The 13,454-nt window shown below is 47.0% G+C and overlaps 1 protein-coding gene across 3 annotated transcripts in view; it reads right to left on the reverse strand.

Annotated features, from left to right (window-relative positions):
* CERS4 (ceramide synthase 4) overlaps positions 1-13,454 on the reverse strand; it is a 107,163-nt gene that overhangs the window by 34,306 nt on the left and 59,403 nt on the right. For all 3 annotated transcript variants that reach the window (XM_083720622.1, XM_083720621.1, XM_083720620.1), the window contains exon 2: positions 4,762-4,935. In XM_083720622.1, the coding sequence (XP_083576748.1) occupies positions 4,762-4,934 (173 nt within the window). In that variant the 5' untranslated portion in view covers position 4,935. The remainder of the gene's footprint in view (positions 1-4,761; positions 4,936-13,454) is intronic.

Consider the following 13,454-nt stretch of genomic DNA (forward strand, 5'->3'; position numbering starts at 1 on the left):
AGTGGTACATGCTCTGGTTATCTCCTGCTTGGACTATTGCAATGCGCTCTACGTGGGGCTACCTTTGAAGGTGACTCAGAAATGACAACTAATCCAGAATATTTGGGTAGGAGAGCCAACATAATGCCAACATATTTCACATCTGGTAACCTATGTGCCCCTTTGTATCAGATAATACATAGGTTGTTGTTGTTTAGCTGTTCAGTCATGTCTGACACTTCGCAACCCCCTGGACCAGAGCACGCCAGGCACTCCTGTCTTCCACTGCCTCCCGCAGCTTGGTCAAACTCATTATTTTGACCAATACATAGGTAAACGAGTCTAAAAAGCCCGGGACAGAAATTTTCGACTTCCAAAACATTCAAAAACCAAATTGCAGCTTCTAATTGTCTGAACCGGAACACTCACTTCCGGGTTTGCGCCAAAAGTTCAACTGCTAAGGCGTTCATCAACCAAGGTATACGTGATTCTGACCAAACTAAACCTTCTAGGATGGTTTTTAGCCTTTGATGTTTTATATGTTGGATGCTTTTGAATTTTGTTGCTGGAGGAGACTCTTGAGAGTCCCATGGACTGCAAGAAGATCAAACCTCTCCATTCTGAAGGAAATCAGCCCTGAGTGCTCACTGGAAGGACAGATCCTGAAGCTGAGACTCCAAGACTTTGGCCACCTCGTGAGAAGAGAAGACTCCCTGGAAAAGACCCTGATGTTGGGAAAGATGGAGGGCACAAGGAGAAGGGGACGACAGAGGACGAGATGGTGGGACAGTGTTCTCGAAGCTCCCAGCATGAGTTTGACCAAACTGCGGGAGGCAGTGGAAGACAGGAGTGCCTGGCGTGCTCTGGTCCAGGGGGTCACGAAGAGTCGGACACAACTAAATGACTAAACAACAAACAACAAATGTGTTGGAAGCCACTGAGAGCGGCTGGGGCAATCCAGACAGATGGGCGGGGAATAAATAATAAAACTATTACCTAGAGGACTGCCTCTCCTGGTATGCCCCGCGGAGGACCTTAAGGTCCACAAATGACAACACCTTGGAGGTCCCAAGTTGCAAGGTGGTTAGATTGGTCTCAACTAGGGCCAGGGCCTTTTCAGTACTGGCCCCGACTTGGTGGAACACTCTGTCACAAGAAACTAGGGCCCTGCAGGACTTGACTTCTTTCCGCAGGGCCTGCAAGACAGAACTGTTCTGCCTGGCCTTTGGTTTAGACTCAGTCTGACCCTTATGTTTCCCTCCCCTTATGGTTATGATATATGGGCTACTTTTAAAATGAGGCTGCATTTTAAACTGCATTTTAACCTGTATTTTAAATTGGTCCCCCCCCCCCATTATGTTTTTACTGTAATTTTACTGGTGTTAGCCGCCCTGAGCCCCACTCTGGCTGGGGAGGGCGGAGTATAAATAAAAATTATTATTATTATTACTAGGTAAAGGTAAAGGTACCCCTGCCCGTACGGGCCAGTCGTGTCCGACTCTAGGGTTGCGTGCTCAGCTCGCTCTAGAGGCCGTGAGCCGGCGCCGTCCAAAGACATGTGGCCAGAGTGACGAAGCTGCAGCTGGCGAGCCAGCACCAGCGCCGCACACGGAAATGCCGTTTACCTTCCCACTATAAAGCGGTCCCTATTTATCTACTTGCACTTAAGAGTGCTTTTGAACTGCTAGGTGGGCAGAAGCTGGGACCGAACAACGGGAGCTCACCCCACCACGGGGATTTGAACCGCCAACCATACGATCGGCAAGTCCTAGGCACTGAGGTTTTACCCACAGCGTCACCCGTGTCCCATTATTATTACTACTACTACTATTAGTAGTAATAGTAGTAGTAGTAGTAGTACAATGGTGTTGTTGTTGTTTAGTTGTTTCTGGCTCTTCGTGACCCCCTGGACCAGAACACGCCAGGCCCTCCTGTCTTCCACTGCCTCCCACAGTTTGGTCAAACTCATGCTGGCAGCTTCGAGAACACTGTCCCACCATCTCGTCCTCCTTCGTCCCCTTCTCCATGCGCCCTCCATCTTTCCCAACATCAGGGTCTTTTCCAGGGAGTCTTCTCTTCTCATGAGGTGGCCAAAGTCTTGGAGCCTCAGCTTCAGGATCTGTCCTTCCAGTGAGCACTCAGGGCTGATTTCCTTCAGAATGGAGAGGCTGGATCTTCTTGCAGTCCATGGGACTCTCAAGAGTCTCCTCCAGCACCAGAATTCAAAAGCACCCATTCTTCGGCGATCAGCCTTCTTTATGGTCCAGCCCTCACTTCCATACATCACTACTGGGGAAACCATAGTTTTAACTATACGGACCTTTGTTGGCAAGGTGATGTCTCTGCTCTACCTCAGGTTAAGTACTTAATTCGTTCCGGAGGTCTGTTCTTAACCTGAAACTGTTCTTAACTTGAAGCACCACTTTGGCTAATGGGGCCTCCCACTGCCGCCACACGATTTCTGTTCTCATCCTGAAGCAAAGTAATATTTCTGGGTTAGTGGAGTCTGTAACCTGAAGCGTCTGTAACCTGAGGTACCATTGTATTTTGCTTTCAGAGGCTTGGTTTGGCTGAGACAGCTCTGCAACTGGGGTTTAAACATGCCATGGAAAGTCATCACCTTGGGTGCCAAGCGTGGGTGACTGGGTAAGCTTTATTGGGGTGCAGAACAAAGTGTACCCCAATTCTTCAGGCTTCCATGGGATCGCTTTAGATAAACAGTTCGGGAATGCTTGGCTATCCGTGCCTTGTGGAAGTCACGGACAGCAAGTTGTGGCACGACTCCTCATAGACCAGGAATGTTTAGGAATGCTGGCGGTTAACCAAAATTCAGCTCCAAAGGTTCTTCAGTCCCTGGAAACTTCACTTTTGAATCCGAATGCCCACAAAAGCCAGAATTTCACCTTTTGTAAACTTCTTAAGATAAAACCGGGTCGTGCAGAACAGGGCTTGTCACAGGGACTTCTGCAGGACTGTTTTGGAGCTCTGTCAGAGGCCCGGACAGGCAGACTATCGTCCACCAGGGCCAGGGCCTTCTCAGTGATGGCTCCGACCTGGTGGAATGCTCTGTCCCACAAGACCAGGGCCCTGCAGGATTTAACCTCCTTCTGTCGGGCCTGTAGGACAGAGCTATTCCGCCTGGCCTTTAATTTGAATTCAGCCTGATCTTTTATTTCCCTTCTCATCCCTCCCACTCCCCTTTTATGAAGATCACCCGCTCTGAGACCCCACAACTAATTCTCCCCCGGCCTCCTCACTGGCCCAAGTAGGACCAATTTAGCCAGCTAGCCCTGGGGATTATCTAATGCTTATTTCCCCTAAATTGATTTTTGATTTTTGATTTTTATTGTTATTTTTTATACTGTATTTTATGCTGCTTTTATAATTAAGTGTTTTAAATTTGTTGTTAGCCACCCTGAGCCCGGTTTTTGAACTTGGAAGGGAGAGGTATAAATAAAATTTTTATTTTTATTATTATTATTATTGATGCTGGCCATCAGAAGTAAAACGACAAATACTCTGAAGGAGCTGCTGCGAGTCCGTGTAGACCAGGCATGTCCTACAGGTCGATCGCCGGGGTTTCTGTGGCCAATCACAGGTCGATCTCCCTCCCCCCAAAAAGTTGAGCAACTTTGGTCTCTCCCTCTGGAAAAACTTCGACAGCTCTTGGCAACGACAATGGGTAGATCGATGTCAGTATTTTTTAATACTGGGAGTCCATCGCAGTCGTTTGGGAGTAGACGATACGGTGAAACCACAGGGGGCAAGGCTAGAAGGCGTTTTCGGGAGTGGCACCCACCCAGCAGACGTCAAAGAGTTCCGCAACTATATAATTTTTCATAGATATTTGAAGGCAGCCATGTTCCAGGACGCGGGTGCCGCTGTGGGTTGAACCACAGAGCCTAGGACTTGCCGATCAGAAGGTCGGCGGTTCAAAACCCTGCGACTCCCGTTGCTCGGTTCCTGCTCCTGCCAACCTAGCAGTTTGAAAGCACGTCAAAGTGCAAGTAGATAAATAGGTACCACTCTGGTGGGAAGGTAAACAGCTTTTCCATGTGCTGCTCTGGTTTCTCCAGACGTGGCTTAGTCATGCTGGCCACATGACCTGGAAAAACTGTCTGCGGACAAACGTCAGCTGCCTCGGCCGGTAAAGTGAGATGAGCGCCACAACCCCAGAGTCGTTTGCAACTGGACTTAACTCTCAGGGGTCCTTTACCTTTACCTTTTTTATCCTAATAAAATGATTCAGGGACCTTTCCCCCCCCCCCAGTGACCTTCAGCTGGATGCCACAAACAAGGTGCAAAGACAACAATTTTCCGCCACCTGTTTCCCCTCTCTACCCCCAGAAACTAGTATTTAGAGGTAGGCTACCCCTGAACATAAGGGACGCAGGTGGCATTGTGGGTTAAACCACAGAGCCTAGGACTTGCCGATCAGAAGGTCGGCGGTTCGAATCCCCGCGACGGGGTGAGCTCCCGTTGCTCGGTCCCTGCTCCTGTCAACCTAGCAGTTCAAAAGCACATCAAAGTGCAAGTAGATAAATAGGTACCACTCTGGCGAGAAGGTAAACGGCGTTTCCATGCACTACTCTAGTTCGCCAGAAGTGGCTTAGTCCTGCTGGCCACATGACCCAGAAGCTGTATGCCGGCTCCCTCGGCCAATAAAGTGAGATGAGCGCCACAACCCCAGAGTCAGCCACGACTGGACCTAATGGTCAGGGGTCCCTTTACCTTTGCCCCTGAACATGGAGGCTGGTCAGAGCTTGCATCGATTTAACGTACCTTTCGAAGAAGAAGCGGATCACCACAAGCAGGAGGGCCAAGGGAAGGCTCAGTAAGAGGTGGCGGGGCTGAGGGTAGCTGATCTCTTCTGTCTCCTTCATGTCCTCCCAGGTGATCCCTGGAGGGAGCCAATATTCGTGGCGCCAAATCCATTCGGTCACTGGTAGCACCATCCTGGCGACAGGGGAAGAAAGAGAGAACGAGGTGAGAGGGAGACAATGGTGAAAATATGTGGCGAGGTAGCGTGGTGTAGTGGTTAGAGTGTCAGATCTGGGAGTGCAGGGTTCAACTCCCCATTTGGACACGAAGGTCACTCCTTATCTTTACAGAGGGAGAAGGAGCCCGATATAATAATAATTTATAATAATAATTTATTATTTATACCCCACCCATCTGGCTGAGTTTCCCCAGCCACTCTGGGTGGCTTCCAATCAAGTGTTAAAAGCAATACAGCTATATTTCCTGAACGCCTTCAAGGCCTATCTCCACCCCTTTGGGAAACTTGAAAGTCAATACTTTCACATACAGTGGTGCCTTGGTTCTCAAACTTAATCTGTTCCGGAAGTCTGTTCCAAAACTAAAAGCGTTCCAAAACCAAGACGCGCTTTCCCATAGAAAGTAATGCAAAATGGATTAATCCGTTCCAGACTTTTAAAAACAAGCCCTAAAACAGCAATTGAACATGAATTTTACTAACGAGACCATTGATCATAAAATGAAAGCAGTAATCAACGTACTGTACTATAAAACAAGTAACACAGTATTGTAGATGATGAAAATAAAAGTTACTGTTTTTTCTTATCTGCACTGATGATAGTCGTTGTTTGGATTTTATCCATTTCCACAATCACTCACTCACTCAATCAATCAATCAATCAGTAGCTGAACTGGGTTCCACACAGTCACAAAAACAAATGAATCGACAAAGCCTCAAAAATGCAGAGCAAATAGCAAAAACAAAAGCGCCGAACTTAATCCGTTCTGGAAGTCCGTTTGACTTCCGAAATGTTCGGAAACCAAGGCGCGGCTTCTGATTGGTGAAGGCGCCCCGGAAACAATACCTGACAGCTGCATTGGACCTTCGGTTTCCGAAAAACGTTCGGAAACCGGAACACTTAGTTCCAGGAAGCAAGGCGTTTGAGAACCAAGGTACCACTGTATATCTCTTTTGGGCTGTAAAAATGTTGCCACACCCTGTTTTGGAGCGAATCGGACCAGGTTGGGGTTTGGGGTGGTAGCTATGAGGCTTGAGTTCCAATCGCTAACTTGGTCGGGTGATGCAAAACAACCACAACAGTTTGGCACATGTTAGGAGAGGGTTTCAAGGCTGTATATTGTCCTCCTGCTTATTTAACTTATATGCAGAAATCATTAGGCGAAGGCTGGGCTGGATGAATCCCTAGCTGGAATTAAGATTGCCGGAAGAAATATCAACAACCTCAGATATGCAGATGACACAACCTTGATGGCAGAAAGTGAGGAGGAATTAAAGAACCTTTTAATGAGGGTGAAAGAGGAGAGTGCAAAATGTGGTCTGAAGCTCAACATCAAAAAAACGAAGATCATGGCCACTGGGCCCATCACCTCCTGGCAAATAGAAGGGGGAGAAATGGAGGCAGTGAGAGATTTGACTTTCTTGGGCTCCATGATCACTGCAGATGGTGACAGCAGCCACGAAATTAAAAGACGCCTGCTTCTTGGGAGAAAAGCAATGACAAACCTGGACAGCATCTTAAAAAGTAGAGACAAAGGTCCGTATAGTTAAAGCTATGATTTTCCCAGTAGTAATGTATGGAAGTGAGAGCTGGACCATAAAGAAGGCTGATCGCCGAAGAATGGATGCTTTTGAATTCTGGTGCTGGAGGAGACTCTTGAGAGTCCCATGGACTGCAAGAAGATCAAACCTCTCCATTCGGAAGGAAATCAGCCCTGAGTGCTCACTGGAAGGACAGATCCTGAAGCTGAGGCTCCAATACTTTGGCCACTTCATGAGAAGAGAAGACTCCCTGGAAAAGACCTTGATGTTGGGAAAGATGGAGGGCACAAGGAGAAGGGGACGGCAGAGGACGAGATGGTGGGACAGTGTTCTCGAAGCTACCAGCATGAGTTTGACCAAACTGCGGGAGGCAGTGGAAGACAGGAGTGCCTGGCGTGCTCTGGTCCAGGGGGTCACCAAGAGTCGGACAGGACTATGCGACTAAACAACAACAACAACAACAGGAGAGAGTTCCAAATTTTGGGACGATGGAGCAAGCTCGTCTCCTCCTGCTCCTGGAAGGTAGTACTCAAACCAAGGGCTTCGAGTTACGAGAAAGGAGAAGCCGACTAAACATTGGGGGGGGGGACTTTCTGGTGGTTTAAGAATGGCGGTAACAGCCATTCAGTAGTGGAACGGTCTCCCTCGGGAGAAGGTGAGGAACGATGGAGGTTTTTAACAGCATCAGAACAAGGTCAGGAAATCCAGAACTGCAAAATTCAGGTTTGGTGTTCAGGGAAGCTTCAATGGATGATAAACTGGTTCTGTCTAGACAATCATCTTTCTCTCTCTTTCCAACGCCTTGTGGAAAGGCTACTGTATTCCTTATCTTCACCCCCCCCCCCCCCGCACACTAAACCACACTTGATAATTTGAAATAGCAAAATCAGCTTGGTTCGTTACTTAACCTCAGGCTGTTTGTATACAAGCCCAGCTCCTGTAACAGGACATCTAAAAATTCGAATGCCGTTCCTTTGAAAACAAAACTAAGGCAGAGACCTTTTCTGTAGGCCCCACCTGTTGGTATTAAATGCAATTGCAATTGCAAGCCGGCGTCCAGACAACGGTGGACGTGTTCGCAATGCACACTGCAATGAATGCAAAGGAACAAACCACAAACAACATTTCATACGGAGACTGCAACAGAGAATCGGGAGAACTTGGCTCTGCAGCAACTCACGGGGCACTCGGGAGAATGGTTGTTATTAAGGATTGGGGAAAGAATCATGGAATCACAGAAGTATAGAATTGAAAAGGACCCTGACGATCATTTAACCCAACCTCCTGCAATATGCAGCTGTCCCACACAGAGATCGTGTTGTTTCAAGTTATCATCCTCGAGGTGGTAAAAGTTTCTGTTTATCATCAATGGGGTGGTAAAAAGGATGATTGGCGGCTGCATTCACTTCTGCTCCCAGAAGACTCCTGAATATCTCTTCACTCCCCACACCAAAAATAAAAAATTCAGCACACACAGTCGTACCTTGGCTCTTGAATGCCTTCTTGGTAAAGGTAAAGGGACCCCTGACCATTAGGTCCAGTTGTGGCCGACTCTGGGGTTGCGGCGCTCATCTCGCTTTATTGGCCGAGGGAGCCGGCGTCCAGCTTCCGGGTCATGTGGCCAGCAGGACTAAGCCGCTTCTGGCGAACCAGAGCAGCGCACGGAAACGCCGTTTACCTTCCCGCCAGAGTGGTACCTATTTATCTACTGGCCCTTTGACGTGCTTTCGAACTGCTAGGTTGGCAGGAGCTGGGACCGAGCAACAGGAGCGCCACCCGCGTCCCTGAATGCCTTGCTACTCGTACATTTTGGCTCCCGAACACCGAGGCAGAACTTCCTGCAGCCCATCGGAAGCCGAACCTTGATTTCGAACATTTTCAGAAGTCAAACGGACTTCTGGGAACGGATTACGTTCGCGAACCAAGGTACGGCTGTAGTTTGCTTTCCTGAGCTGCAAACGACAGACAATTTGCAGAGATGGACTCAATATCATGATACAGACCTCAAACCAGTTTTGGACGATATCTTTTTCTGGGAAAAGAGGTGCCAGGATTGCTTCCCTTGTTCTTTGAGAATGGCAACAGTGCCCATCTGAGAGGTGCTGGAACTGAGTTCTGGTGAGATCTGGCTGAAAAAAGCGCTGGATATATCAATATCCAGCCCTAATGGGTGGAGTGGATAATTCTGCTTTGTTTTGTTAGCAGGTACATATGGATCCATCCCTCTCAGCACAGCAATGAGGAGACAGCCATATGCTTCTACAAAGGAGGTTCGCAGGGAAACCAAAATGCTTGTTTACAAAGCTACTGCACCACCAACTTTACTGTGCACTTGTGAAACATGAACCAGTTATAAATGCTATCTCCAACTCCTCGAAAGATTCCATCAACGGTGTCTCCAAAAATATTTACACATCACTTGGGAAGACAGGTGAACTAATGCCAGTGTACGGGAAGAAGTAAAAATCACCAGTGTCGAAGCGATGATTTTTCAACATCAACTTTGTTGAACTGGTCATGTTGTGTGGATACCTGAATATCATCTTCCAAAGCAAGTACTCTATTCTGAACTTAAAAATGGAAAGCGCAATGGTGGCGGCCAACCAAAGAGGCTTAAAGACTCTCTCAAGGCAAATCTTTAAAAAATGTAGTACAGTGGTAGCTTTGGTTGCGAACGGGATCTGTTCCGGAGGCCCGTTCGCAACATGAGCAGAGCACAACCCGTGTCTGCGAAAGTGCAGGTCACGATTTGCCGTTTCTGTGCATGCACGTGACATCATTTTAAGCGTCTGCGAAACCCGGAAGTAACCCATTCTGGTACTTCCGGGTCGCCACGGGACACAACCTGAAAGTGCTCAACCTGGAGCAAACGTAATATGAGGTATGACTGTATAGACACCGACAACTGGGGAACACTGGCCTGCGAGCGCTCCAGTTGGAGAACAGCCTTTACCAAAGGTGTCGTGGGCTTTGAAGACACTCGAACTCAGGACGCGAGGGAGAAACGCGCTAAGAGGAAGGTACGCTTGGCAAACCCTCACCGGGATCAACTCCCGCCTGGAAACCTATGTCCCCACTGTGGAAGGACGTGTGGATCCAGAACTGGCCTCCACAGTCACTTACGGACTCATTGTTAAAACTGTGTTTATGGGAGACAATCTTACTTGGCTACAAGGGATCGCTGAAGAAGAAGAAGCATGTAAGGCAACGGTAGCCTGTTTGGCTTCCATTCAGAGGGAACACCCAGCCCAGTGACAAAATGCAAAAATGCAGAACAGTCCGTGGGGCTCCTCTTAAGCAGCCCCGTTCTTTGGGAATCACACCCACAGGAAAGCAAAGTTTTTCTCGTCACAACCTCCTGACATTTTCCCTGTGGTTGTGATTCAGCCAGCAAGGGTGAGTGGGTGGGTGGGAGGGCCACGAAAGCTCAGCGAAGGTTGATCTCCATGAATGGGAGAGGGATCAAATTTCCAGCATCTCTCCCTTTGAGTTGGATTTCCGAGCCTTGAGTCATCGCATCTGGCCTCGCTCCAAATTTCCAGCGTTATTTTGGAACACGACAGAGAGCATCGCTTGACGCAAGGCCATGGGCGTACAGAACTTGCTTCCCTTTCTCCCCGCTTGCCATCAAAACACCCTCCGACGTTTCTCCGATGAAAATAAGGACATCCTATTTCATCCCCTCCAACAGTTCTCCGATAAAAGCAGAGACATTCCTGCCAACACTTCTCCAGTGAAAATAGGGACATCCTATTCCACATGCAAGGTTAAACCACAGAGCCTAGGACTTGCCGGTCAGAAGGTCAGCAGTTCAAATCCCCGCAATGACAGGGTGAGCTCCCGTTACTCGGTCTCTGCTCCTGCCAACCTAGCAGTTCGAAAGCACCTCAAAGCGCAAGTAGATAAATAGGTACCCCTTTGGCGGGAAGGTAAACGTCGTTTCCGTGCGCTGCTCTGGTTAGCCAGAAGCGGCTTAGTCCTGCTGGCCACATGACCCGGAAGCTGTACGCCGGCTCCCTCGGCCAGTAAAGCGAGATGAGCGCCGCAACCCCAGAGTCAGTCACGACTGGACCTAATGGTCAGGGGTCCCTTTACCTTTATTCCACATGCTCCAAACAATTCTCCAATGCAAATAAGGACGTCCTAAGGAAAAGCGGGACATTCTGAGATAAAATCAGAAACCGGGGCAGCAGCTAGACTGGGGACTGGGAGCGGCCACCAAGACTTCCTGAAAGACTTCCATTGGCTCCCAGTATGTTTCCAAGCACAATTCAAAGTGTCGGTGCTGACCTTGAAAGCCCTAAATGGCCTGGGCCCAGTATACCTGAAGGAGCGTCTCCACCCCCATCGTCCATCCCGGACATGGAGGTCCAGCTCCGAGGGCCTTCTGGCGGTTCCCTCCCTGCAAGAAGCAAGGTTACAGGGAACCAGGCAGAGAGCCTTCTCGGTGGTGGCTCCCTCCCTGTGGAAATCCCTCCCATCAGATGCCAAGGAAATAAACCACTATCTGACTTTTCGAAGACATCTGAAGGCAGCCCTGTTGAGGGAAGTTTTTAACGTTTGACGTTTTATCGTTTTTTTAATATTCTGTTGGGAGCCACCCACAGTGGCTGGGGAAACCCAGGCAGATAAGCAAGCAGGGTAAATAAATATTATTATTATCTGTAAATCCAGGACTGTCCGTGGAAGATAAGGGCACTGAAATCTTTGGCACTTTGCAGCACTTTGACAGCCCATCTCTCACTTTGGGGCTGTCCACGTTCCCGATTTTTCTGGCTCCAATATCATAGAACTGTAGTGTAGGAAGGGACCGAATCTCTTGCCCAGAGCGGGACTCGAACCCAAGACCCTGATATAAATGTTTGTGCGTTTGTGCTTGTGTACCCCTTGCCAAGGCTCCATTCTGATGAGCCTTCATTGATACCCATCCTTGAGGACGATATTGGGTCATAACAGGACCTGCTGACTCAGAGCGGGCAACCCAACTTGGCTGGGGTTTGGCTACCCTGATCTGTCTATGAGATACCAATGTGTGACACACAATGAGTTAGGGAACAGCCCATTAAATTGCCAAAGGTATGTGCCTGTTTGGCATACATTTAACTCCCATTAATCGCAGACAATAATCTTTGCTTTTCACGAGCACCCCATAATTTCATTTCTCAACCACCTGCTTGCTAAAGTTCCATTGCACACATCAGTTCAGCTGATTCTCACCGGGAGAATCTGCGACCAGAAAGAAGAGGAACACCAAGAAGATATTTGAATAAATATTGTAATATTAAAGATATGTACAGTGGTACCTCGGGTTAAGTACTTAATTCGTTCCAGAGGCCCGTACTTAACCTGAAACTGTTCTTAACCTGAAGCACCACTTTAGCTAATGGGGCCTCCCGCTGCCGCCGTGCCGCCGGAGCACGATTTCTGTTCTCATCCTGAAGCAAAGTTCTTAACCTGAAGCACTATTTCTGGGTTAGCGGAGTCTGTAACCTGAAGCGTATGTAACCCGAGGTACTACTGTAATCACTTGAAAGAATCAATTAGGCTTAGGATTAAAATTGGGATTAAATATATAAATAAGAAAATGTACGAAAAGAAAAGTCAGGAAATATGATGATGGCTGTGATATGGTTTATAAAATAATGATCTAGGAAACTGCTATATATGATTACTAAGAAATTCAGATGGAAGAGGTTTGAGGAAGTCAAATGATATGTTTATGAAGATGGATCTTAATTAATTAATTGTTAGTCAAGTGATGATTTGTTGTATGTTTTATATTCTTTTTTCTTCTTCTTTTCCCCCTGTTTCATTCTTTTCCCTTTATTATTGTAAACTTTTTCTTCTTTGTTATCTTTATGTATGGAAAATAATAATTAATTTTTTTTAAAAAAAGAAATTGTATGCAGTTCACGTTTAAAGGGGAACCGACTTCTCTTGCATCCAAAAAACGCACAAACCGAAAAAATAGGCGGCCTTTGAAATCTTCACTTCTCCAACTTACTGCAAATCACTCCTCCGTACGAATGCCAAATTCAGAAATACAATGGAAGGTTGCTCAGATTTGCATGAGTTCGTCAAACAATCAAGCCGGTCGCTGTGTCTTCGTAAGGGACACAAGCCTCCTTCGTTTCAGCGATTTCAGGAGTTCAGGGATATTTCTTTAAAAACAAATTAGCAAGTTGTGTGTCCTTGTTTCTCAATCTGATCCTTCCGGCATGGTTTTTCTTGCACGTTTCACGGTATTTTATGCATTAGGACTTGACGTTATCTTTATTGATCATAGTTTAGTGATTCTTCATTGTAATCGTTGTGTAAACTGTTCAATTATTATCTGCTGGTTCGGTTTTATTGTTTACTATCACATTCTAACGGATTATTGCTTATTGCTTTCGTTGATCTAGGTTTTTCATTTTAAAGTTATGTTTTGATCGTGACTTTTCTCCTATTGGACCAAGTTGTTATTAGGTTGTGATCTTTGCTGTTCCTTCCAACTTGCCAACAGCCTTGTATATCGTAACCTAGAAAAGGCGGTACTCAGATTTAAAGCGAAATGAAATTGGTGAACCTCACAGACAGGGCTAATCTTGTGAGTACCAGAAGCGGGGTCGATTTTTCTTTTGCAAACATAAAAAACCCTGAAGCTTTTTTGTTAGGGATTGTAGAAAAAGTCCTGCCAAGGAAATTGAAAAACATTTTCATGTATGCGACAACGGCGGCAAGAGTCTTAATAGCACAGGGATGGAAGAACGAAGAAATCCCGACCAAAGAACTGTGACAAGAGAAACTGATGGACTATGAGGAATTGGCGAAACTGACATATAAGCTACGTGATAAGGACAAGAAACTGTGATTTTAAGAAAGAATGGGAACCCTTTATAAAGTACCTAAAGAAACAACAAAATGAACTGGACTCCTTGGCAGATTTTGAATAAAC

This window comes from Podarcis gaigeae (genome assembly GCF_964106915.1).
Source record: "Podarcis gaigeae genome assembly, chromosome: 18".
Lineage (NCBI taxonomy): Eukaryota > Metazoa > Chordata > Lepidosauria > Squamata > Lacertidae > Podarcis > Podarcis gaigeae.